At 38.9% G+C, this 26,530-nt stretch overlaps 1 protein-coding gene across 1 annotated transcript; it reads right to left on the bottom strand.

Moving 5' to 3' along the window:
* Positions 1-8,726: 8,726 nt before the first annotated feature.
* On the bottom strand, positions 8,727-25,856 carry LOC118684194 (ATPase family AAA domain-containing protein 2-like). Its single transcript, XM_036378956.1, has 17 exons — positions 25,820-25,856; positions 25,397-25,495; positions 24,246-24,324; positions 23,303-23,471; positions 22,973-23,088; positions 21,279-21,453; positions 20,613-20,701; positions 20,130-20,289; positions 18,818-18,908; positions 18,070-18,375; positions 16,257-16,350; positions 14,691-14,874; positions 12,951-13,136; positions 11,727-11,862; positions 11,374-11,492; positions 9,037-9,165; positions 8,727-8,834 (listed from the first exon to the last, which is right to left on the bottom strand). The coding sequence occupies exons 1-17, from the start codon at positions 25,854-25,856 to the stop codon at positions 8,727-8,729; spliced, it is 2,277 nt and encodes a 758-aa protein (XP_036234849.1).
* Positions 25,857-26,530: the final 674 nt, after the last annotated feature.

Here is a 26,530-nt window from a genome sequence, read left to right as displayed (position 1 = left end):
TACTTTCACAGGGTTTGCTGCAAGCCTCATGATAGTCCTACTTTAATTTGAAGTTGTATTTGCAAACTCAAATTAGGACTTTTTATTTGAGGAAGATTTCTTAAGCTATATTGAAATTCAGCAGACAAAGATGAATACTGCTTCCCCGCCCATCTCCCAGCTTCTCAATTTTCATGTGTTTCAGATCATCTCACAGACAGCTATTCACTGATCAGCATCATGCTGCAGCTACCTGCAGGTGTATTTCTGCCTCTTCCTCTGCCAGATCAATGATCTCTGTTTTGTACTGCTAGTATGCAGTTCATAATACAGTATATAAATCACCATATACAGTATATAATTCATCTAACTCCAGCTTGGGTCTGGAGCATAATAGCCTTCTGGCTCTGAAGGAATTAACCTTTCACTTGTCAGCCTGTTAGAGCACCTCAGCTGATATTGTAGCACAAACAGGAAAATTACATTTCTTATCGTAAATGCACAGGGGATGGGATCAGCCACGGTGATGGCAGTGTTTACCTGGAGCTGCTGGTTCCTGACCCTTTCACTGGTGTGAGGAAAACTCCTCTCACAGGGCTCCACTACCATCTTGGTGCAGATGAACACTGCCTGGCCCTCAAAGCCACTGATAAGGAAGATGCAAGTACCAGTACCCACCCAGATTTCAGCTAAAGTGGCTGGTAAGGTATGGGGGGAGTTGGAGCAGTAGTAACTCTGTCTTTTACCTGTGTAATAAGTGTCTAGAGCGCTTAGACTAAAGCACAACTAAATGCTGCAAGACTAATACATAAATCAGTGGTTTTTCCTACTAGTGAAGAGAGGTACCAGAGGGAAAGGGAGGCTTCTCTGCTCCCAGTACAGCTTAAAAGTGACTTTCTCTTCTACCCTCACATAGTTGTTAAAGGACTTCTCTGATGACAGACTTTCAGCATTTAATCAAAGACTGTTTTGTTAACCATAGGTGAAGGGAGATGCTTCCACTGGACCAGACACTAAAGGAACTGTGATCTGAGACATATTCTTGCATTTGAAGGTTGCTGCTCACACCCCCTACCTCAAGTGCTTGTTTGTGTGGCTTTCAGTGGAAGATGGCTAAATGGAACCATTGACCATGCAGAAATCATGGTGACAGGTAATTTAAATTTTTTTCAGGCATCTCCACATGATGCTGAGATACCTTTCCAAAAACTCACTCTTATGTCTGCATTACACAATCAATATTTTTAGAAGAAATACTGTGACATGATCAATGGCTGGATGCACTTCAGCCAGGTCCCAGTTAAGGTTATGAACCTGATACTAGCTGCTACAAGGCCCACTGAATAATCTGCACTCAAACAATGAAATAGGAATTTTTGTATCACCCATCAAGAACAAGAAATGCAAGTCGTCTCCAGGACTCAGAAGTCTCCTGGGAATTACTGCTTTGGAACAGGTGCTAGCAGCCTTGGCAAACAAGTGGCTGAAAAGAACTCCTTGGAGTGAAACTGTGGCCTAACTTGAATCTAATTTATGCAGTCCAAATGAAAGTTCCCCATTTCACATACACAATATCTGCATTACTTCTTTTGTGTGATTGCATTTCAGATACAAAGTCCAGTTTCAGTGTCCTCAGAGAATGCTGACAGAAGTCTCTTAAGAGAAAATGAAGAAAGAATCACATTAAACACACTTTTGAACCCCTTAATTTTAGTGAAGATTTCCCTTGTGACTAGGGCAGGTTTTGAAATGTCTTGGTCAGTCTAATAATATATATATGATGAACAGAAATTCAGTAACAGAAAATAAGGAAAAAGGCAAAATCAATCCAGAAAGCGAAGGGAGACAAATTCAGAGAGGAAATACTTTTAGAAATGCATTTTTAGACATCAGAACACATACTAAGGCCTGTCTATTAGTGGAACAACAAACTTCATCAAGTAGCAAGTATAAGATAGCAAGCATGGCAATGAACACCCAGAGGAGATGCCATTTCTGACAGCAAATTTGGAAGCTTCCTCTTCTAGGGACAAAATTCAAGACACTAATTCCATGTCCTGAATGTTTTCACATTTGGGTGACATTTTGATATTTTGCATGTACTTGTACTGCAATTCTGCTGAACTAGTCCAACCACTGACTGCAGCAAGAATAAACTACAGATGAGGAAAGAGTGAAATGATAAAACTCACATTTTGGCAGATGTGTTTTTCCCTCAGCAGCTTCTGAAAGTCAATTCAAAACAGTGCCATAATTTTTTTTTCTCTTAGAATGAGCTCAAGACCCCAAATTGAGATTATTAGACAATTCAGGGGAAAAAATTGAAGCATAACAGAAAGGTCTAAACATCAACAGAAATAGCTTCAACAGAAATTTCTGTTGGAAAGAATTTCAAAGTCTGCAACTTACCTGTTGCAAAAAGGGACTAACGAGAAATGGGAGAAATAAGTTATTCTCCTGTTTTCCAAATATATTTTTTCCTGTAGCTGTTCTGGTGACTAAAGTATAATGCAGTATAAAGTCTTTGAGACAGAAAGTATATTATTCCCTTTATTTGATGTTGCTCTAACAAAATGTAAAAATATGTAGAGTGGATGGAGTTTTTTTCTTTAAATACTGAATTGAAAGTCATTGTCATGACCACAGCATTCAACTTAAAGTACTTAAGCTTAAACTACCTATTTAAAAGCCTAATTTCTCCAGCAACTTTTTTATAGACTGGAAAGCCATGAATGTGACGGTGTTCACAGGGGTTCTTGGATGAGGGAAGAGACGAGGATCTGACTCCATGTTTCAGAAAGCTTGATTTATTGTTTTATGATATATTACATTAAAACTATACTAAAAGAATAGAACAAAAGGTTTCATCAGAAGGCTAGCTAAGAATAGAATAGCAAAGAATGATAACAAAGGTTTGCGGCTCGGCTCTCTATCCGAGCCAGCTGAACTGTGATTGGCCATTAATTACAAACATCCAACATGGGACAATCACAGATCCACCTGTTACATTCCACAACAGCAGATAATAATTGTTTACATTTTGTTCCTGAGGCCTCTCAGCTTCTCAGGAGGAAAAATTCTAAGGAAAGTATTTTCCATAAAAGATGTCTGCGACACATGATGACAACAAACATCCAACTTCTGTTCCATGTGGGGTCAAATTTATTCCAGTTACTTCTGTCTGGAAAAGTGGAAAGAACAAAGTAATAGACACATCACCATGTTAGTTTAAGTGCAGCTAGGCTTTGATCTCATAATCCCAAATATAAAACTAACTGTGAGCTCAGTAAATAACAATTTATATTGCACAAGCAGAACTTGAGTTACTACATTCAAAGGGCATTTCAGGCCCATTTCCACATTCAGCCCAAGAGTGGCAGGATGCTGCCCAGAGCTACTGGATTTTCCCAGCTTCCAGCAAGCAGCCTCATGGCACCAAGCCTGCTTGTGTACTCAGCACAGCAATTTGGTTCCAGGGTAGTATGTTCAACTTCCTCCCATTAGTGGGTTTGTGCATCTTATGAACAAATTAATTTTCACATGTGTTACAATACTGCAATATTTCCTCATTCTTCAAGAATGATTTACAATTAATCTTTGTCCTGCAGTCTCCAAAAAATCCAAGTTACAAAGAAATCTGAGCTAAACAACAGATTCTCTAGTGCCTAAGAGCAGGCAGGAATTCACACTGCATTCTTCCCAACCATTAAAGGAATCAATAGCATCCCCTCCTGTTTGCACCAACATCTTTTCATGAAATTCCAAGGAAATGCATTATGTTTGTGGTATCCTCACAACTTCAGCTGAATTTGACTGATGAGCTCAGAAGTTTTTGGAGCCAAGTTAAATAGACAAAGTGACCAAATGCAATCCTTCTTAGAAACCAGACTAAAAGGGACACCTAAGGGATTACTAATACTTACCTTTATAATCTTCCTTTTTTGGACCCAATTTTGGCTTTACCAACTGGCTACATTTAAGAAAGAGGACAGAGGAAAAGAGAAAAGGATTGCTGAATTAAAAGTATTGCACACAAATCTTACATTGCATTGCATTGTACACTTCCCCAAGACTGGGGAGGTTTACCAGGTTTATAATCTGATGCTCTACACCATGCAAAGAAAAGCCTGTGGACCCAAGGAGACTCTGAGTCTGCTGCATACCATACACACACAGTACTCAAAGGACAGACATTTCCTAACCATAGTCTTGATACTCCATAGGGCAACTAGTATCTCAGTAACCAAAGAGGAGGGGAGATCTCAAAGGAGTTGCAAAGAAATACATAGGTTTTATGCAAGAAGTCGTTTACTAAGAAGAGTGATTCTGGTTTTGAGACACTGGTACTTACATTAACACACTCATATTCCCCTGTGGACTTTTAGCTGTAGATTTGCCATGACACGACTCATTGTACATGCTTGCTCTTTTCATTGCATAAATTGAACAGGAATTGAACACATAGAAATAGAATATGTTGTAAAACATCAACTGACATTTTCCCTTAGTATTTTCATGCTTTTGTCAAAACTAGAGTCTAAAACAGATGCCATGTTTTTCACATTGATCTTACACAGTGTTCACTGAAATTCAATGTTGTCAGACAGAAATTCCTAGGAAAAGAAGCAAGAGCATATTTATGTGAACAATGTATATTGCCTCTAATCAGAATTTATGTCCAGCCATACCCAGCCCCTCTGAAGACCAGCTGGGACACAAGGCTGTTTGTATTCTGCCAAACTTTTATACCCTTAATGCAGCAGAAAAACACCTTGTCCTGGGAGTAAAGTCTAATTAGGAGAGGTTTCCTCCTGTATCTCTTCCATTTATGACAGCATTGAGAGGAACATTAAAAGATTTCTTTCAGAAGGATGGCATTTACCCACAGAAACACAAAGGGAACTGAAGATAGACTTTTTCATGGCTGTTGATCTTGTTCATATCAGTGTTTCTGCAAGGAGGATGATACTATTCACGTTTACTATGTGAGGAAATCTCTGATGGCCACGGGACAGGGCTTGTTCAGTTTAGAATCCAAAGTTTCATAACAAGTACACCAAACTAAATCTCATGCTCAAAGCAGCAGAAACCAGACTAGATTCTTCTACTTCTCCATGGAAATGCTACTAAGACATAAAATAAGTCAATGATGGAGAGGACAGAAGTGTGAAGAAGTACATGAGGACTACAAAGATGTGAGGAGTTTATTCAGGGAGAAAATTAATAGGCCAAAGTTCAAGTACAACTTTGCTAGGGCCATAAAAGGCAAGAGAAAATGTTTTTACAAATATATAAGCAACAAAAGGAGAGTTATGGAGAATCTCCATCCTTTACTTGACACAAAAGGAAACATAGAAACAGCAGACTTCAGGGTATTCAACCCCTACCCTGGAAGACAGGGACTGGAAGCAGAACACAGCCTATATAATTCAGGAGAAAATGGTTACTAAACTGCTACATCACTTAAAACACCCATAAATCTATGGGCTCTAATGGGATCCACCAAAGGGTACTGGGGGAGCAGGCAGAAGAACTTTCCAAGCCACTTTCAATCATTTACCAGCAGTCCTGATTAACTGGAGTTGACTGGAAGCCGACAAATATAACATCCATCTACAAGAAGGATTGGAAGGAGCATCCCAGAAGCTACAGGCCTGTCAGTCTGACCTTGGTGCTAGGGAAGGTCATGGTCCAGAGGATCTTGAGTGCCATCATACGGAACATAAAAGACAAACATAGGCTCAGGCTCAGCCAGCATGGGTTTATGAAAGGTAGGTGCTGCCTGATGAGCTTGATCTCCTTTTACAACATGGTGTTCCTGCTTGGTGGATGAGGGGAAGGCTGTGGATGTTTTTCTACTTGGACATTAGTAAAATCTTTGATACTGTCACCTATGGCATTCTCCAAAAGAAACTGTCACTGTCTGCTCATGGCTTAGACTGTAAAAGCAAAGCAGCAATTTAAAGCAGATTCCACAATCCTTTGCAAGGAAAAAAACACCAAAAAACATCAATCCACCCCTCCAAGGATTTCTTCTTTCTTAGTTCAGTAGTTTTGAAACTGATGGATAAAGAAAATCCAAAAAAAGCCCTAATCCATGCAGCTGAAACTCCTGAAAGTGTTCCTTGGGAAGGAAACAGAGTCCATGACAAGCCTCACTCCAAGGCAGGGCAGACCATTTCTGAGTTCAACTTGGTCTGTGTTTCCCATGGAAATGCAAGACAGTCTGGAAAGAAGAACCTGACTTGGAAAAATAAGAATTTTAGCTTTTGAAAGCTATGTTAAAAATACTGAACTCCTGCAAGTTGAATTATTCAGTCATTGAAGTAGCAACACTGAGATGCAGAAAGCATGGACTACATGACATGCTTTATAGTCATGTAAGTTGTCTCTTTTTTACTAAGGTAGACCAAGATTAAAAAAAGTAACATTTTCACCAGTTTAGATTATGAGTTTTAATTAAGCACAAATGAGTCCTGATTTCTAAACAGAGTTTTGTTTTTAAAGCATCTAAAGTAGAACATATAAACACTTGACTAAAGAGTATTTCACAGATACTTCAGGCCAGCTAAAATGCACTCAGAGGTTATGTATTTTTGTCTTAAGCACTGGTCCTAATGCCTTTTTGTCATCAAAATATGGGCACTCTCTGTATGACCATTATTAAAATACGACCAAAGCAGTGTCTAAGATAATCTTTGTTAGATAACTTTGCAGGTAAGAAACTGAATCAAAATAAACAGGAAGAACAAATAAATCAGCAAACCAGCACATCCAGATGCATCAGCTCCTGAGGGAGGAGGATCAAAGGAGATGAACTCGGAGCTGGAGCCCTGGAGGTGGCCGCACCACGGCTGCCTACAAGGCGGCCGTGCCACCCCAGCCTGCCTGCTTCTGCACCCCGGGGCACTCAGGTGCCTCCTGACCCATCCCCATGAGGTGACAGGGCAGCCAGAGCCACAAGTGTGTCCTACTCCTGGCCTCTCAGCTTCTCTTTATTTCACTAGAAATAAACTTGCAGCAAAAAAAAATTAAGCCGTTCCAGTGTCTTCCAGCAATAAAAAATGTTTGGAAGGTTTGAGACAACAGCAGGAATCAGAATCAAAACACTTTAGAAGAATTCTATGCTGTTCTCTTGAAAAGAAAACACTGTTGTCCTGAAACGGGTTCTTTCACCCAGTGTGCAAAAGACTGAGCCATACAAAGTAGAGGTATTGGATTTATTTTCAGTTCTGTGCAGAAAAGGGTGGTAGGCAGTAAATCCACAAAGTCGGCATACTGATTATCAAAACTTTCCAGACACTAATGTTGATTGGCTCGCAATTACACAGTCTTCCTATTCATTAATATTCAATCTTCTATTGGTTGAATGATTCTCTTGCTTCAGATGCTAATTAGCCCACATGCTCCATGTTTTTTCAAGCTGGTGCCCACTGTTCTTCAGCTGATGCCTTCCCTTCTTCAGACAGATCCTTTCTCAATCCAGTGGGCATGATCTACTTCTGGAATTACCTAGTTGAATAAACTTGCCTTGTTTTGTTCCTCATACTCTGGCATTATATTGGTCATTTCACCAAGTGTCACTGGTTCAGCACTCCGTTATGTCTGCTTTCAGTTACGTACTTAGCTTCTTTCTTCTGATCTTTTTTCCTATAGCTGTTACAATTAGTGAGACATGCTAAATATAACTTATCTATTTGGGAGCTATACATTACTTCAGTATGTCAAGTACACTGAAGCCAAGTATCACAGCCAACTGAGGGCTGCAATTTCTTTCTTCATTTCCTAATAACGGAAAAAAAAAAAAAAAAGAAGACAAATTAGAAGTCAGTGCAAATACAAGCCTGAGAACCCTGATAACTTCATCAAAAGAATCAAGAATCTCTATGTATATACATGTGTTGGTGATATTTAGCCAATACATGTGCTACCACCATCACAATTCCTTTCTAGCCCCACTAGCTTCAAACAAGTCCTTAGGCGCCCAAAACAGAGAGTAGGCCAGAGAAACTGCAGGGATCTATCTCAAGGAACAAAGGATCTCTATCAAGGTGCTTTCTACAATAAAAAAGAAGACAGTTCCTGAAGAGCCACTACTGAAAGCTGGAACTAAAGCTAAAAGTAGACAAAAAAGTCAAGTCCAGTCACAAGAGCCCACAAGCCCTGATATAACACAAACAAATCCTTCCTCATGCTAAAACACATTATTTTGCTAGATGAGAGAAGGGCACATTTTTCAGGAATGGCCTGCTTGGCTGAAGAGAAGAGGCTTCCTCTTTTTTTTTTTTTTTTGAGGCAGACTTAGAAGCATAAATAATTTTATGTAATTTCATGCATAAACATCTGAAAGACAAATGGATTCAAGGATCTTAAAGACTGAATACTCAATCTATCTAAAACAACTTAATACTGAGAATGCCTGCCTGGGACCATGGATGCCTGTGGAAGATTTCTGCTGAGTTCCACAACTCAGAAATCCTCTCTCAGTGGAGGAGATTAGAGAGTTGGACTCATTAGCATCAAAGCATCGTAGGCAGAAACTTCCCCACATATCATATTAAAGATGCTTGAGCCATGCCAAGTTAAAAACGAAGTCTATTGAGCCTGCAGAAAATACTGAAATTCTTGTAATGTTTCATATTTAATTTCTTTTCAAGAATGGAATGAGTGCTATCCAAGTGTTACCATATGTGCCTGCCTGCAAGGGAAGAAATAGGAAGTGGCAGACTGAGAAAAGTGCTCTCCTTTCACAGGCCCCCACCTTCTTTATAAAACTGGAAAAGTTCTTCAGAAACACTAGTGACAGATAGATCACTGGTTTGAGAGGCCTGTGTAGGTGGACCCATTGCCTTTTTCTGCCAAAATTACCAACAATTATGCAAAATTCAATAATGGGTTTGCAATATGAGTAGATGTCTTCTATCCAGAAATGAAAGTCTTGCAACACAGGCAACAAAGCAGTAAAGAGTGATAAATAATTGTGAGCACATACATATGCATAACATACATAGACATAATACCATGTGACAGAAAGTGCTATAAGACAAAAACAATTACCTCCACTAATATGGTTTTGTCTGGATTTTCCTGCTGTTGATAAATGCACATGCTAAGAACAGAATATAGTTTTGCCATGCTCGATATACTGACATTCTCAGTTGCTGTGACGACAGCATCCAACACTTTCTGAAGAAAAAAAAGTGGAAACTACAATTCAGAATAGGACAAGGTATGTCCTACTTTCATATCTTGTGAAATAAAGGTGGCACTTTGGAGAGCTGATTAAATATCTCACAAGATTTAACTGGAGAAAACAATTTCTCACACTTCAGACAAAAGGAAGGTTTAAAGTTCAGACAATATTTTCTCACTCATCAATCTATGACATCCAGAACAGAGAGGAATGACACAATCCACTTTGTTATCGAGTAGCTGCCACTGAGAAGCCACGGCTGTATTTCATTAGAAATCCAATACAGGGCCCTGGAAAATATGTCTTTGGAAGACAAGTTCTAGATCTTCCAGGTACAGCTGTGCCAGCTGGAAATAGAAGCTCCTTAGGTGCTCACCCCTACCCATTAGCTGGATGTTACTGTGCCAAACACCAGCTAGCTCCTATCTTTAAACTCAGAAGTGGATGAACTAGCAGAGTGACTGCCTGTAGCAAATTGCCAAGCTGTCACAGTTCCTTCTGTTGTGGAGATGTGAATGTGATAATCTGTGGAAATGCAACACTAGCAAGCTAGTGGCACCACTGCTGTCCAGTAACTCTGTGTTGTGTGAAGTTGTGAAGATATAGCTTAAGAAATGAAAATATTACTGCCTCACAGCTGCTTGCCATTAACTCAGCCCTGTTCAGATCAGTTAGGACAACATTTGAGTATTTCCCTGAACATCCTTTTATCCAACGTGCAGCTAGGAGGCACAAAACCCACACAGCTTTCAGCTGCTGCAAGCACAACACATAGGACATGACAGTGGTGCATGGCCAACATCTCCAGTGAAACGACTTCTAATTGCAGCCACACAGGTGAGTGCATGCTTTTCTATTTGTTCATCAAGTTGTATGCCTATTACCAAGCAAATAAACAAACAGAAACTGCCACCAATCAAACCACCTTAACAAACCCAAACAAATAACAAAAAAAATCCTATCCCATACAAAACCAAGCAGATATGTTTTGGAGGTTCATGCAGCTTACTGACTTCAGCAAAGTTCCAATGAGGTTCTCTAGTACAAGTGTCAAGTTCCAGTGACACTCATGTTAAGGAAATAAGTTTTCTAAACAGACATGTTTCATGACTGTAGCTTTCCCCTCACAGCTGAAAAATATATATCTAAGCTGAAATATCTTACCCTTTCTCCAGCTGGAAATAACTTTGGAGCACATGCTATTAGCACTCTGACTCTAGAAAAACCTATGTGGTTTCTCTCCATATGCAGGCAGATGTGAACAACAAAATCCCCTACAATTTGCTTCCTTAGGACACCAGCCTTAGAAAGCTAGTTTCACTTCTACAAATTATGTCACAGCTTAAAAATGTGACAGAAATTGTTTGGATAAGCCCCTTCATCAGAGGGGATACCACTCTGGTCGTATTCTCCCCATACAGAGGAAACCTCAAAACAACACTGCCTTTCTCAGACAGATAAACAGTGGCCTCCTCTGCTTTGACCGATCTCCAGGAGTTCAGCCAGCAACTTCCCCAATTTTCGCCCAAGCAATATTCCCTGAAAGTCAGGTCCTTCTTTTATACCCTCTCCAGTTCAAGCAAAGGAACCTCTTTTACCCCCTGCAGCTAGGCCCACTTTTGACCCTTTCCCCAGCTATAGCCTAGGATAACAACTCCTCTCCTATAGGGGATTAGAAAAACCTTATAACACTGTAACTGTAAGAACGTAAAATTCTAACACCAGATTTTGAAAGAATTCTGCAAAAGTGGGTATTAGTATTTTATCCAGGATGTGCTTTAGGTCAACCAGCTAATTTCAGGTTTACAGCCATAACTGCTAAAAATCAAGGTCCTTTTCTGGTTCCTAATACATGAAAACATGCAAACAGAAAAACAAAACAACCTTACCACAATCCATCATAAAAACTGCATTAATAATTAACAGTAATAGAAGGTTGTCATTGGGCTATATTAAAATCTAACAAGCCCTTTTACATTAAAAATTAGGACGAGAACCCCATCTTCTAAAATACAGCAAGAGCAGCAGTTTACACCAGCTGCAGAAACAACTGTCATAGTCCCTTACAGGCTGAATTATTTCACAAGCTATATATCCCTCTCGTAAATTGTTTGAACTGGCATTGGTTAACAACTGACTTAATTCACAACCATAAAGAAAATGTCCTACTTCAGTATTAACAAAATTGAAGTTAGACTTACTCTGAGCTCAGAGTAATCTACAAACACTCCTCGTTTTAGAATTTTGATTGCTTTCTTGTCCAATACTTGTCGTTGCCCATCCACCTTAGAACATCTTGCAGAAGGGTGTGCCTGCAAATCTGGAATAATGCAAATTTAAGTCAGGATTTCTCTTAATGTGGAAGAGAGTATCAGCTAAGTATCCTGTACCTGAAATAGGGTACCTCTCTGCAATAACAGAGAAAAATTTTAGTCAATTCATGGTGCTCAAATGCAAGTACATGAAAGATGATTGACAGAGAATTATCACCAAAGCAAATACTGTATTAGCTGTTAACTTACAGTAACAAAGTTTTATATATAGAAATCCTTACCTGCATTGTTTTTTGATGCAGGGGGTTCAGCAGCTTGCTTCATAATCAAGTTCTCATAAAACCCTCTCCTTTCAGCACAGGTAGGCCGCGGGATATTGAAAACTTCTTCACGATTAGTATTAAACAATGTTTTTATCTAGACCATGAGAAGAAAAGAGCTTTCACATATAAGGCCACAAAGACTTTTTATTTTCTATTCCAAACAGATGAGTGCATTTCTAAATTACACTGAATACTCATCTAGATAAAACAAGCTTTAAAAGTCAACTTTTTGGCCTTAAAAGACTGGATTCCCATAGCACTGCAGACTAAAATACCTTCTCTAATCAACCTTCTCGAATTTAAGATCCATGAGAAAAAGTATGATAAACCAATCACAAAGGGGTGACATTTACCTCCCCAAATACTGCTTACTGTACCTTTACCCAGCTTGATGCCCTTTAGCTTGCATATTTATGACAGTTATAGAGAGAAGAGGCAGGGATCAGCAGACAAGTGATAACTTTTTGGTAATGTGGAATTCTTAGGTTGTTTTTTTTTATTTTAGAAGGTACTTATTAATTTTATAAAAACTTTGCTACTTACACAAAATAATCAGAGCAGCATATAATATTTTAAACACCTTCCTTTAATGAACACTCTCAGATTCTAGAAAGCACAGCACGTGTTCTTAATTAATTTCATTAAGAAATACAACTAAAAATTGTTTTCCAAGTTGCTTAAACAGAAGTTAGTCCTTAGCTTTTTAATTTGCCAAGTTTCCACATAGATAAAGAAACTGATTTTTTGTGAAATAATTTAAATTAGAAATTACATTCTATCACTAACAGTATGACCACAGCACTTTTTCAGTAAAAATGTTTTCAGAAAAACAATCTTTTTCCCAGCTCTCTTTCAAGCACTGTGTATTCTTCACTAAGTACACACAAAACCATCTCAAAGCTACTGAACTGGTTGTCTGAAGTGTATCTATATGTCTGTCTAGTAAGAACAAGTGTGTGAGAAGGGAAAAAAAGTTGGGTCAAAATCAATCTCTTCACTCAGAAAACATTTCAGGTAAATGCTTTCAGCATTTTTTATTCTAAGAAAATTTTAAGAGGTTCTGATGCCTGAGTAATAACAGCATAAATCTGCTTAAGAGCAGCAGAGTACTCCAACATTTCAAGAAGCTGTAAATTAGCAAGAAACTGAGTAACAAAGAAAGAAAAGTATTGGCAGAAATACCTCCTCAGGGAGATCTTCATGTGGCACATCAGATGTTGCAAGGAGCAAAACTGGAGCAAAGTATGGAATGTTATTCAGCAATCCTGTAAAACCAGCTTTCAGTGTAGGTCCAACAGCCTCCCACCACGAAGAGATTTGTGGGATATAAATGATACTTGGTGCTGTTCTTTGAGCTTCTCGTATCAACTGGTAAAATGAAAGCTTGGATAAGAAAATTGCATCATGTAGAACAGGCCACTGAGTAACCACGTATCAGTCAGACTATCTCGTGAAATAGGAGTGCATAAAGCCAAGACATCAAGACAAACCAATGAATGAACAATTCCTTAACAATAAGGTAACATTTTCACTTTGACTCAAACATAGACATTGCTATGCAGACAGAAACAGAACTGAATCAGATTTCAAAACTACTTAGGGGTCAGGTAACTCCTAAAGAGCCTCAAAACTCAGATGATGTGATGATGTGCCCAAAAAATCAAGACTAAGCCTTCAGCAAGATGTGTTAGCCTGGAGAAATCACTACATAACTGTGCCTGCACCATTTCCAATTCAGTTCATTTGCCCATACCCATATTAGACTGGAGCACAGCCTGAACAAAGACCTATGTGAAAAGATGAGGGCTAGCACAGTAAAATAAGCCTGGTCACAAATCATAATTTCAAGAACACTTTATAAGAGGTCACTAGTCCTTAGCCTGCCTGAAGAGCTAAATCGCTCAGAGCCTCTCATTCCTCTCATTATCAAAGTATCCATCAGACCAGATGCTGTGCTTTGAAAGACCACAAACCACTGCCTACAGATGGCACTTCAATCACAGAAGAGCACACAAATCTACTTCATGAGGGAAGTGGCAACAGTCCTTTCACATGGCAAATTTCTCCATGCATCATTTCAGAGTAAGAATATGTAGGGAGTCCCTGTCACAAATGTGTGATATATCCATGCAGCAGTCAGGGTATTTATATAGCCATAGGTGCAACCATGACATAAAAAAAGGAGAATTGCTCCTCCTGTATGGCAAACGAGTATCCAGTCACATGATGAGTCTGTCCCGACTTGTACAGCTCTAAAATGCTGCTAATAAAGATAAAAATATTTTAATACAGCGATGTCAAGTAATTAAATTGATTTCCTGCCTAAAGGTAAAAAAAATCAAAACTGCAGTAATCTGCTTATATTTTTTTTCTAGTTAAGGGACACACAGTTTGCGCATTTAAGCATTCCATTAATTGGAATGCTTTCATTGCATTTCACTGCAGTAGTACAAACTGCATATGTATATTCTAAAAAACTTCTTTTCACAAAAACTTTGGCTGTTTTACAAATACAATAAAAAAAAGTTACAAAAAGTGCATGACACCATCAGGCTGATGCAGAGACAGCTACTGGGAGCACAGAGACCTAAGAAGTAACAAAACCAACTTTCTGGATCCCATCAAGACCAGCAGGATTACTTGCCACAAAAAAGGGCTTATTAGCAGCACCTCCCACCTTCCCAAGCTGCTAGCGACATCCTCCCTCTTTCATTTCAAATAGAAATGAAACATGGCTATGTAAAAATGTCCTTATTCAGTATCATTCCATCTACAAGAAAAGTGAATTTTCAAACAAAAGTAAACACATAACAGCAAATTCAAATCAGGCCAACTCCATTAACAGTGATTTGTGCTTATTTTACTAGTTTATATACAGTTCAAGAATCCTATGAGAACAACAACAGCAACAAAAAAAGATACCTGTGAACATGTTTCTTCCTGTGATGCGGTGCCAACAAACAAGGTGGGTAGATCTAGTGTATAAGCTGGAAACTTTTCCAGGGCATGTAATATGGCAGGTGCCAAATCAAAAGCCTGCCCACATCCTGGCTCTTCAACTAGTAAGAACCGTGGCCTGAAAGATGTTGGCTGGTAAGAAGCATTTCTACAACAGTAAGAAAAAAAACAGTTTAAAAAAGTGTGATGAATATGTACATAGATGTTAAATATTTTTCCCTTTTTTTTTTTTTTGGTAAATATGTTCCATGTTCTACTAAATAATAAGCTGCTCTGTGATTCTGCGTTCAAGAAGACCAGTCTGTTTATCAAAGTCTATTTTCTCAAAAACTGGTATCACTCCTCTGCTAAAACATCCTGCCAGGTCCCAGCATGTCTATTATTCCTTTGGCTGGGTTAAGTAACAGTTCTTAAATCCAACAGGGGGAATGTCCAGACAAACACACACAAAACAGCTGGTCAGTAATCTGATAACAGGGCAAACTAGCAATTCTTACAGCTCAAATCAGTCTGGGTCTCTTTACTGTCCATACACAGCTTGTCTTGACTTTAAGTGAGATCTCTACACCTGTCAAATTTAGCTAAAATTTGGCCACAGTTCCTGGAGATGGTGGGAAGAAAGGGGCAAAACCACATTTCTAGGAAAAAAACTAATATGATTAGTGAAATACATTATGTGTATCTGAAGAAGAACATGATTGCTTAAATTAAAGCACTACACTAAATATGTGTAAGATTTATATTCATTTTATTCAGTCATTCTAGTTGTTTCATCTTTGACTTGGGCATTAATTTCCTAGTCATCTTGCTTTACTTGCATGAAATACATTTGTGAAGAGGTTTGTGCATTTTCCCACCACATTACTATTGTACCTTTACTTGTTGAAGTAAAAGACCCTAGAAACCTAACCAACCTCAGCAAGTCATATTTTCTGGGCAGAACAGCCATAGGAAGGGAGAAAAATATCTGACAATAATCTATTTTTAAAACTATTGGACTACGCAACTTTGACAATTAAAATGTCAAAAGATAACAAAAAATCAGTAGGGTAAAGGTAAAAAATGGAGGCATCATTTAAATTTTTCTCCCAGTGATTTAACAAACCATTTCTTGATTTTGTTTCTGATACATCATTTGCTACTGATTCAACCATCTTGGAAAGTAGAAGGGTAAAAGATGGCAACATAAATCCATAGAGGTTTTCTAAGCTAAAAGGACAGAATGAGCATTTTTTGGGTCTTGAGTCTTTGAAGGAATACTATGGATTAAACCAGCTTGTTTTAATGGTCTGTGAACCAGTTTGACTTAGTAAAAGAAGGCTGGGCTGATCAGTTTGACAAGTTAGGGCCTTGTAGTCAGAACAGTTAGATCTAGTACCCAGCTGGATCTTCACTGTTGAATTCTTGCAAATATTGATCACCCCTCCACACACTCTTAACTCCTTCATCTGGCAGCCCTCAAATATTTACATAACATTTTACAGATGCAGCCATCTCAAAAATGTCACCATAAAGAGGACAAACATGTACCCGCTCAAAGTGCGGAATTCTGCCTTTTTGCTCTCAGGCTTCCTTTCAGAGACTGATGGTGAGTTGTCATCATCGCTGTCAATCCCATAATTCCCTAAAATAGTATTTAAAGACAAGAGAAATTTGTTATCTTTACTGAATAGTTCATATTTCGCTCTTGCTTTAATACACCTTTGAAACCAGTGCTGGAAAACATTTCTCTTGCATTTTGTTATTTGAATGCTATTATCTGAAGGGTACACCCTACCACAGATCTAAGGGCATTGCACAAGCTTATGCAAAGCTGTCCCATGTCCTATGATTTGCATCAGGTATTATCTCTCTATTGACAAACCTTGGGAGGTTTTTTCCTTAGAATTAAGATGATCAGGAACAATTTCTGTAGTTGTTAGATACCAGAAAAACCCTTCTCCCCTCATTTAAGCATTTATTTACTGTATTCGTAATAATTATTGATTATATCAGTGGACAAAGGAAGGGTTACAGACATCATTTCTCTGGACTTCTGTAAAGTTTTTGACATCATTCCCCACAGTGTCCTTCTCTTTAAATTGGAGACAGATGGATAAGTGATGAGTGGACTATTAAACGGCTAAGAAAGTGGTTGGATGGTCATATCCAGAAGGTAGCAATCAATTGCTCAGAGTTCCTGTTGACATCAATGACAAGTGGTGTCCCTCAGGGGTGCCTACTGGGACTACTGTTATTTAATATCTTCATTAATGACATAGATAAGGGAATTGAGTGTAACCTCAGTAAATTTGCAGATGACACTAGGCTGAGTGATGCAGTTGACACACCTGAAGGATGGGATGCCATACAAAGTGACCTGGACAAGCTCAAGAACTGCAAAAATGGGAATCTCATGAGGTTCAAGAGGTCCAAGTTCAAGGTGCTGCACCTGAGTCAGGGCAATTCCCAGTATCAACACAAGCTGGGGATGAATACATTAAGAGCAGCCCTGCCAAGAATGACTTAGGGCTGCTGGTGGCTGAGAGGCTGGACATGACCCAGAAATGTGCTCTTGCAACCCAGAAAGGCAATTGTGTCCTTGGCTCCAACCAAAGCAGTATGGGCAGCAGGCCAAGGGAGGGTATTCTGCCCTCTGCTCTGCTCTGGTGAGACCCCACCTGCAGGGCTGCATCAGCTCTGGGGTCCCAGCAAAGAAAGGACATTGACCTGTTGGAGCAAGTCCACAGGAGGGCCATCAAGATGATGAGAGCGATGGAGCACCTTTCCTATGAGGAAAGACTGGGAAAATTTGATTTGTTTAACCTGGAAAAGACAAAGCTTCAGGTTGACCTACTTTTGGATTTCCAGTACCTGAAGAAAACCTACAGGAAAGATGAAGGACTCCTTACAAGAGCATGTGGTAGGAGGACAAGGGGAAATGGATTCACACTGAAAGAGAGTTAGTTTAGATTGGATAATCGCAAAAAATTCTTACTCAGAGTGGTGAGGCATTGAAACAGGTTGCCCAGAGAAGTCATAGATGCCCAGTTCTTGGAAGTGTTCAAAGCCAGGCTGGATGGAGCTCTGAGCAACCTGGTCTAGTGGAAGGTGTCCTTGTCCAAGGCAGGGGGGTTGGAACTAGGTTACCTTTAAGGTCCCTCCAATGCAAATCATTCTATGATGCCACAATTTGGAAAGAAATGCCTCATATGTGAAACCTTAGATCCATCTATGAAATTATAATGGGATGTGAGCCACTGTCAGTAATAGGGGGCTCCAGTAGAGAACTCACAGTTCTCCACTGACACACAGCTCCCACTCTGCACATGCAAAGTATAACAATTAGATGTTATTGTAATACCTTGAGTCTTCAGTGCAAGCTTTGCATGGGGAAATGGTCTCTGCAAGGCTTGTAAAATTCTTTCCAGGGTGTTTTCTAACAGAGGCTTTGAAATAGATGGTAGTGCTCTCCCAGGTGAAGCCCCAGCTCTCTGTGATGCTGGAACAATCTTCTGCATGGCCATGGCAAAATCCTTTGCTGTTACTTTAATCGATCTGGCATCTATCTTCAGTCTTTTGTCACTTTCATGTATCTGTGGATAGCGGCGGCGCAAAGCACAGAGCCCAGCTTCAACACATAAGGCTTTAATATCAGCACCACAGAATCCTGACAAACAAAACAAGAACCAAATGTTACATCAATGTATATTTGCGTTATATAGGTTAAAAACTGCCTGGATGGCCTGGTCAGGAGTGTTGGTGAATGATGCTACATCCAGTTGGCAGAGGGTTCACTAGTGGTGTTCTCCAAGGCTCAGTACTGAGTCCAATCCTTTTTAATATCTTTATCAATGATGTGGATGAGGGGATTGAGTCTACCCTCAGTAAGATTGTGGACAACACTAGGCTGGGTGGGAGTGTTGATCTGCTGGAGAGCAGGAAGGCTCTGCAGGGGGATCTGGACAGGCTGGATCAATGAGTATGAGGTTCAGCAAAGCCAGGTGCCAGCTCCTGCACTTCTGTCACAGCCCCGTGCAGTGATACAGGCTGGGGACAGAGTGGTTGAACGCTGCCCAGGGGAAAAGGACCCACACTGCTTTCAAACTCACCAACACATTTCTCAGCCAGGTCTTGAAGTAAGTTGTCTGATGGCTTCAGGGTCCAGTCTCGTGTGTGAATTTTGAAAATTTCTAATCTTGCCTAGAAACAAAATAGTTGCATTTTAGTTTGCCTTAAGTTTTCTCTTAAGAAAACAACCACAACACAAAACCCCCAAACCTCTCACACAAGTACAAATACTTTTCTTGTCTGCTAAACTTCTAAGTATTTTAAACATCAGTTATTAATACATTTGCTGCTTCTTCAAGCAGGAAATTTATTCATTCTTAAATTCTTACATCAAACTTGTGTAGGAGATAAAAGGCAGGTGCCTCTTCCATAAAAAGTGAGTTTTATAAGCATGAGACCTAATGATTTTGAACAAGAAATTGCAGTAAAGGCCTCATCTTCAAATGGACATTCTGCATCAAAGAAAATTTTCTCAAATTTAGCAAAATTTCACACTGAAATTTTGTGAAAACTCTCTCAAATATAGCAAAATTTCACACTGAAATGTTGTGAAAATTTCACAGTGAGGTTTCAGTAGTTCATCAAATTTGCTTTTCTGCCAGTTGATTCAAAGAAAACAGTCGTATTTAAAATTGCTACAGTTCCTACCAAGAACAAAAACCATGACTCAGACTACTGTCACTCATCCAGAAAATGTCAAACATGGCCCATTATCATCTCTGATCCCAGCAAGACTTTCAGTGAAGTATCTTCTGGTTCACAGATTAATTATGGCACACTTCTAGAATTCTTCCACAGCAGGGAATTGTGTATTAGATCTGTTTCATGGCACCTTGTCTCTTGTTCCTGAAAGCACATAGATACTGTATACAAAGATTTGTGCTAAATGCAGTGTTTCATGCACTTTTACTAGCCTTCAATCCAATTAGCCTTTTATCTTTGCTCCAAAAATTTCCAAGAAATAGCAGTGATAGAGAAAAAACACAAAAGCAGGGTTACAGTTTTGTACACCATCTCTCTCCCAAACATCCCCATCCCAATATTTTTGTTGCTATAAAACAAATTTCTTCATTGCTTAGCTATTGCCACTGAACTCAAAGTGCTGCACTTGTGCAGTGTACTTCATATCTTTGTCCAAGAGAGAGACAAGTACTTGTTGACATCATCTTATTCCTCTATATATTCAGTACCAGGTTTGCCTTTCACAGTACAATGGAAAGTCTCCAGATATCCCTCTTGTGTCCAAGCTGTACACTACAGATGGAGACTTGCACTGCTCCACGATGCTGCCTTGTTACAGGGGGTTGGTACAAAGATGGACTTTGTCACATCAGACTGATTTGAAGTTCTGACCTCTTTGTTTGGCAAGTTGAAGCGGAATTCTCGTTCAAAGCGCCCAGGTCTTCGTAAGGCAGGATCTATGGAATCCAGTCTATTGGTCGCTCCTATTACCACAACCTCTCCTCTGCTGGCTAAGCCATCCATGAGTGTCAGAAGTGTCCCCACAACAGAGCTAAACAAAAAACATAATTTTCATTCACTGGTTTAGTAAATTTTCTTCAGTCCCACATAACCTTCTCTAGTGATCATTAAAAAACGACAGGTTTCTATTGACAAGATACTGATCAGTGAAAGAATTCTTTTAATACAGCAAAATACAGATAAGGTAACACAGACCTTGTACTGATATCAAGCTTAGTAAATTGTTTCCATTTATTGTTTAAAATCATCTGAAATTCACTAGTACTGAATTACTAGTTTTTGGGTTCAATGAAGGTGTTACATCAAGATAAATAGGTTGTGGTCTTCTCTTCACAAAGATCAAACGTGTCCTACCTGTGAACCTGATCTTGTTTGCTGGACCGTACAGGAGCAAGAGCATCGATCTCATCAAAGAAAATAATTGAAGGTCGCATCTGGTAGGCCTACAAAGAAAACACAGGAACATGGACACCAGGAAAACATTACTACTTGAAAGACAAACACATTATGGTTGGAAAGGCACTGGAACTAGATTTTTTTTATCAGGGATCTCTATTAATTAACCTAATGTGAAACAGCAGCTTGTCAACAGAAAACAGCAGCCTGTCAACCCACTGAGACTGGGTGACAGGAAACAAATCATACCAGATTTTTTTACTGCTATTTGGCAACCATGAGAACAGACAGGGCTCAAAGTCTCTGGAAGTGACCTTCCATTACTAATTTAAATGAACATGTGCATCTGTTTCCCTGTCACCTAAAGCTACCATCTCTTGTTTCTTGAGACCATTTTTATGACTGAGTTGTGTGTATGGTGAAGGGTTTTTTCAGGATGGTGGTGGTGATTTTCTTGTTTGCTTTACTAATCTTTTCAATACATCTCAAGAGACTCCACTGAGAAAGGGAACACTGGTAAGCCCATTTCAGTGGAAGATTACAAAACACGAAAGAGAGTGAGTTCTTGACCACAAAAAAGTTAGCTACAATTCCAACAGAACACATGGCATGTTTCAACCTTACCTGCTCAAACACTAAACGCAGCTGTCGTTCAGATTCTCCTACCCATTTACTCATGCAGTCGGCAGCACTTCTCATAAAAAAGGTTACTTTCCTGTCACCTCTGCTACATTCATTAGCAAGTGCACGAGCAACCAGGGTCTTTCCAGTCCCTGGTGGACCATAGAATAAACAGCCTCTATGATTTAAAAGAAAGAATTTTTTTAAAAAATCACATAAGAAAAAATGTAATGGAAAAGTATTTATTTCAACCCCCATCCCTAAAATACACAACTCTGCACTCCTAGGCTGAACACTTCATGGATATTTTAGTAACAGCTGAAGTGTGAGAAAAGTCAAAAGTGTTCCTACACAATTCTGCAAGACAAAGGAAACAAAATTAATAAAGAGAATAATGCAGATGTACAAAAAGATAGTAGCATCCCAGTTCTGACAAACCAACAGAGATGGTTGCAGTAGAGTGAAGCAAAACAAGAGCAAATTTCCAGTGCAGAATCTGAGACTGAGCTATCTTAGGAATCATCAGTTCATTTTTTCAGTGATAAACTGCATATTCATTCTTGTTTTCACAAAAGTCAAGATTTGAGAGCAAAGCATTTCATTCTCCCTTAAAAAGCTTTGAGTTATTGGATTTGGTCTCCCTTTGCTGCTGATTAAGGAAGAGAAAGTAGTCTAAAAATGGGAAGGTATTCTGCATTTCTGTATTTCCATCAACTAGAAGAGTCAATGCACTGCTTCTTCAAAAAGAATTTCAATGAATAAAGAAGCAAAACAGAGATTTCCTTTTGTTTGTAATACTTTTAAATTCACTGGAAGCAAATAATTTAAAGTCCTATTTCAATATACCATGACCAAGGATATATAAAGCTAATGAATCTCCAATAATTTCATTTCATAACAAAGAACTCCCTTAGCTGTGTAAGAAGGGAGCATGTGGGGGGATAGAATGTAAGAAAATAGTGCAGAAGGTAGTCTCACACTTGAGGAGTTGCAGCTGTACTAATCACCAAAGATTAGGAACAGGCCTGCCCTTAATAGGCCACAGCTGTGTCCAATAAGAAGAGAGTGCTACAAAAGACTGGGTTAGCTGGGTGAGGAGATGTTGGAGTTTGTTGGCTGTGCTATGAGGGGAGCTGCAGTTTGTTGGCTGTGCTGTGAAGAGGAAGGAGTTAGTGCTGTGAGGAACTGCCCATGAGAAATCACCAAGAAGGTATGGGAGCTTTGCAATAAGATGACAACAGGCACAGATTCTTATTTTAGCCCAAACATAAAAAACACTGCAAAGTTCTAGCTGTAAGTCCCATCAATTGTAAAACTAATACCTGAAAATACTTGAGAAAAAAAAAAGAGTTGGTGTAAGACAAAACTGGGCTTCCACAAAACAAACTACAGTCAACTAGCAGCAGATAATGCCTTCCTACTCACAAACTGATAAAGTCCACTTGCATGCCAGACTCTAAAGAAAAAAAAATCTCCAACTCCACCTTTTAAAGGCTAATTTTGACACAGTAAATCTCTGAACATACATGTATGCTGTATTCTATCCTTTTTTTTTTTTATTACTTTTTATTAGTGCTAAAAAGAATCATAAACACTGCTGAAAATTTTGAAGCATGGAAACATGTTGATACCCCAGCTGGATATTCTCCTGAAAATAACTGAGTTAATAATTTACAGTTTTAAATAGTGTCTCTTACCTTGGAGGTTTAAATTTCAATATCTCAAAGACATCAGGATAAAGCAACGGCAAAATGACCATCTCTTTTAAAGCTGAAATGTGGTCAGAGAGACCACCCACACCCTGAAATTGTGCCTAAAGATGAAGTCAACAGAACACATGTTAAAGAAAGTGCAATATCTATAAGGTTCCATCACAAATTAGATGTCAGCACAAAGAACAAGTTAGTGGCAATTTGAAATTGCTTGAGAGAAAACTGTAAGTCAAAGGAGCTGCAGAGAGCCCATTACTGGAAGCTTCCATAAATACTGCAAATGTCCCACTGACACCATGAAGTAAAAATCCTTACTGAACCATCTATTTGCATTTGCTCCACACCAGCCAGGCTTGCTCCAATTTTCAAGTGATCCTTGTGAACTTCATTTAAGTTGCCTTTCCGAGTTGCTTCAGTTTTCGTGTGATCATTTGGAGGTCCCTTTATTCGGAGCTCATCTTTCTGAGGGTTGGCTGAAGGAGACCTAATTTGAATTAAGGAGAAAGAAAAAAGTGCTTTCTAATTTATGATACAGTTAGATAATTTTTGATTTTCTAATGATAGCAAGTAAATCCAAAAGACCTTATAAATGAGCATAAACTTCCTAAATAGTTATTCATTCCAACAGTTTTATGTTTAACGGTCATGACTAAATAAAGAACTTTAAACTGAGTTAATTATTTTAACGACTCTTAGCACTTACAAATATGAGTATTGCAACTTATAATTTAGAATTTCATTAGGCATTTTTCTTGTTTAAGGATAGCTTTATAAAGAAATGTGAACTCTCTTCAGTGATTAACTAAAAAATCCATTTAAACTTCCATACAGGTTCTCCTTGTAAGTTGTCCTCAGTTTTAATAAATTGTACCCTTCAAGATTAAGTCTTAAATCTTAATTTGTGCACTCTTCAAGTCTAAGATTTTCAGAGGGACATTATGGCTTCCATTCCAGAAAAATGAAATTTCAGTTACACAATCTTAGTCACAACTCTCATCACCACCTTATTAGTGACCAAAAATGCAGCATTTTCAAATAAAATCTAAGGACTAGTAAAAAGGATGGCCTCTCCTGCAGTGTATGTTTTCCTTATACCCTCAGACAATCACAGTAGTAATCTGCAATTGTATTAATCTCTCATTATCCCCAGTCCAAAAAAACTTGAAAGCATTATTCAGTCATATGAACAGCACAACACATATCAGCCCATATCAACAGCGGTCTCATAAAGGAGAACTATCATAAACCATACACCAACCTTTTAGGTTTTTTTCTTGAATCTCTCTCTTTGACAGGTGGAGTATAGTTGGATGAGCTTTGCTTACGTTTTCTTAGATCTGTTGAAAGCAAAGAATTTAGAATTTGTTACAAACAAGTTTGAGAGAAATCAGGATAGTGAAAGGGAGAAAATGAGACATGTATTATCCATCTCTAAGTTCAGGGAAAGTTTCAAGGAGGGGATGTTGGGTGGTTTAATCAGTGCACAATAGAAATAAAAAGACACACCTGATTTTTAAGAAAAATTGAAAACCACAAGAGTGGTTTATTAAATCTCTTTAATTGTTATTATTTTTAGCATAGATAAGTAATTTTTTTAACTGAAAAGCAACAATAAGGATGCCAAATTGCAAGAAAAACAATAGAATGCACACAGGATACGTGCATTCAATAAAATTTACTGGCAGAAAGAAGTAAGAAATATAAAGAGAAGTTGTGTGCATGTATTTTCATTTAAAAATAAAAAGGAAACCTAAATCAACAACCCCTCACTTTCATACAAGAAATTAGCTCTCAAGAGAAACTGTATAATATATAGTATTGTACAACATACTGTATTAGGTCTGGCTGGGATAGAGTTAATTTTCCCCCCAGCAACTCTCACAGTGCTGTGCTGTGCCTTGGTAGCTGGAAAGGTGTTGATAACACGCTGGTGTTTTGGCTACTGCTGAGCAGTGCTGGCACAGCATCAGTGCTGTCTCCCCAGCATTCCACTCCCAAGCAGTAGGCTGGCGAGATCCTGGGAGGGGACACAGCTGGGATAGTTGACCCAAATTAACCAAAGGGATTTTCCATACCATATGACATCAGCTTAGCTATAAAAGTTATGAAAAGTAGGAGGAAGGAGGAGCATTTGTTTTTTAAAATGTTTGCATTTTGGAGCAATCACTACACGTGCTGAAGCCCTGCTTCCTGGGAAGTGGCCAGACATCGCTTGCTGATGGGAAATAGAAAACAAAACCTCTTTTTGTTCTTTGTTTGTGCACAACCTTATTCTTTTGTTTGGTGAACTGCTTTAACCTATAGATTGCCTTCCATCTTACTTTCTCTCCCCAGTTCAGCTGAGAAGCGAGGGTGATAGAGCAGGTTGGTGAGCACAGGTGCCCAGCCAAGGTAGCCCAGCACACCTACTTTCCAAGGGAGATTCGTAGCGCTCAACAGCTTTCCTCTGCCGGAAGGAGCGACGCAGGCCATCGCCTTCTCTTCCTTCACTTCCTTCTGGTGAAACCACTGCACATCAACGCAATGTCAAGTCGTGTAAGTACTGTTGCAAATGTGATGTATTCAAAACACACTATATGACACGTTCCCACCTGTCCACAACTTCTTATCTTGTAAGCATTTCAGAAAAACAAGTGGATTTTCTTTTTCCTCTGAATACCTGTTCTAAGCTCACTACAGTACAGCCCTAGAGCTTGTAATGGCAATAGTAACATAAATTCTTTAATAGATGAAAAACAACAAGTAGTTCAGCCCATCTCAACTGTTAAAGACAAGGCTGTTGGCTAGAGTGTAGTCAAGAAAATTTAAAGCAGAAATAGCCTGCAATGCTACCTGGATCATCAGGATTTTCATTGTTAGTTCTTTCCATATTGAGGCTTTCCTAATTAAGAGAAACAAGAAAGATAAGTCAGAATTATGGAAAAAACCTGTGGGCATATTTGGTATTTATATAGTAACATTTTCAAGGCACTCCATATACACAAAAGATTGAATTAGGCATAGGAAGGTAGAATGGGAGCATCTCTCTGGTACCCAGGATTAATAACAAGTATTTCTGCTCTAAAATAGGATTTAGTACATGTGATAGTTAAACACTTCACCAGATACAAAAAATTGTGCATCAGGTAATCCCAGGTAAATAATCCAAGAGTGTAGCAGAACCTCAGACAAAGCAATTCCTAGCAGGCAAAAAAAAAATCATCCTGGTATTTGGGAGATGATAAACAAAGTACTGTGGAAAAATCTGATTTCATTAAAAAACAAACAAAGAAACAAACAAACCAAAGAAAACATAAAGGAATTCACATCTAAACAAAAAAGACCTATCAAAGCAGGCTATGAAGATGTTCAAAAAACAAAGCACCTGTCAATCAAAGCGGCAATGGACTAAATTAATAGAGGAAAACTAAGAGGGAATTTGGCTGCTGAGTATAATTTTAACATGACTTCCTCTCACAGCAGAGGACTACTTGAGCTCACAAGCAAGGCTGGCAAAAAACCAAACACAGATACAGCACTCATCAGTTTTTAGTAGGATTTGAA

The sequence above is a fragment of the Molothrus ater genome, chromosome 1, assembly GCF_012460135.2.
Source record: "Molothrus ater isolate BHLD 08-10-18 breed brown headed cowbird chromosome 1, BPBGC_Mater_1.1, whole genome shotgun sequence".
Lineage (NCBI taxonomy): Eukaryota > Metazoa > Chordata > Aves > Passeriformes > Icteridae > Molothrus > Molothrus ater.
The sequence above is the reverse complement of the archived record's forward strand: the minus strand, read 5'-3'. Positions and strand labels throughout refer to the sequence as shown.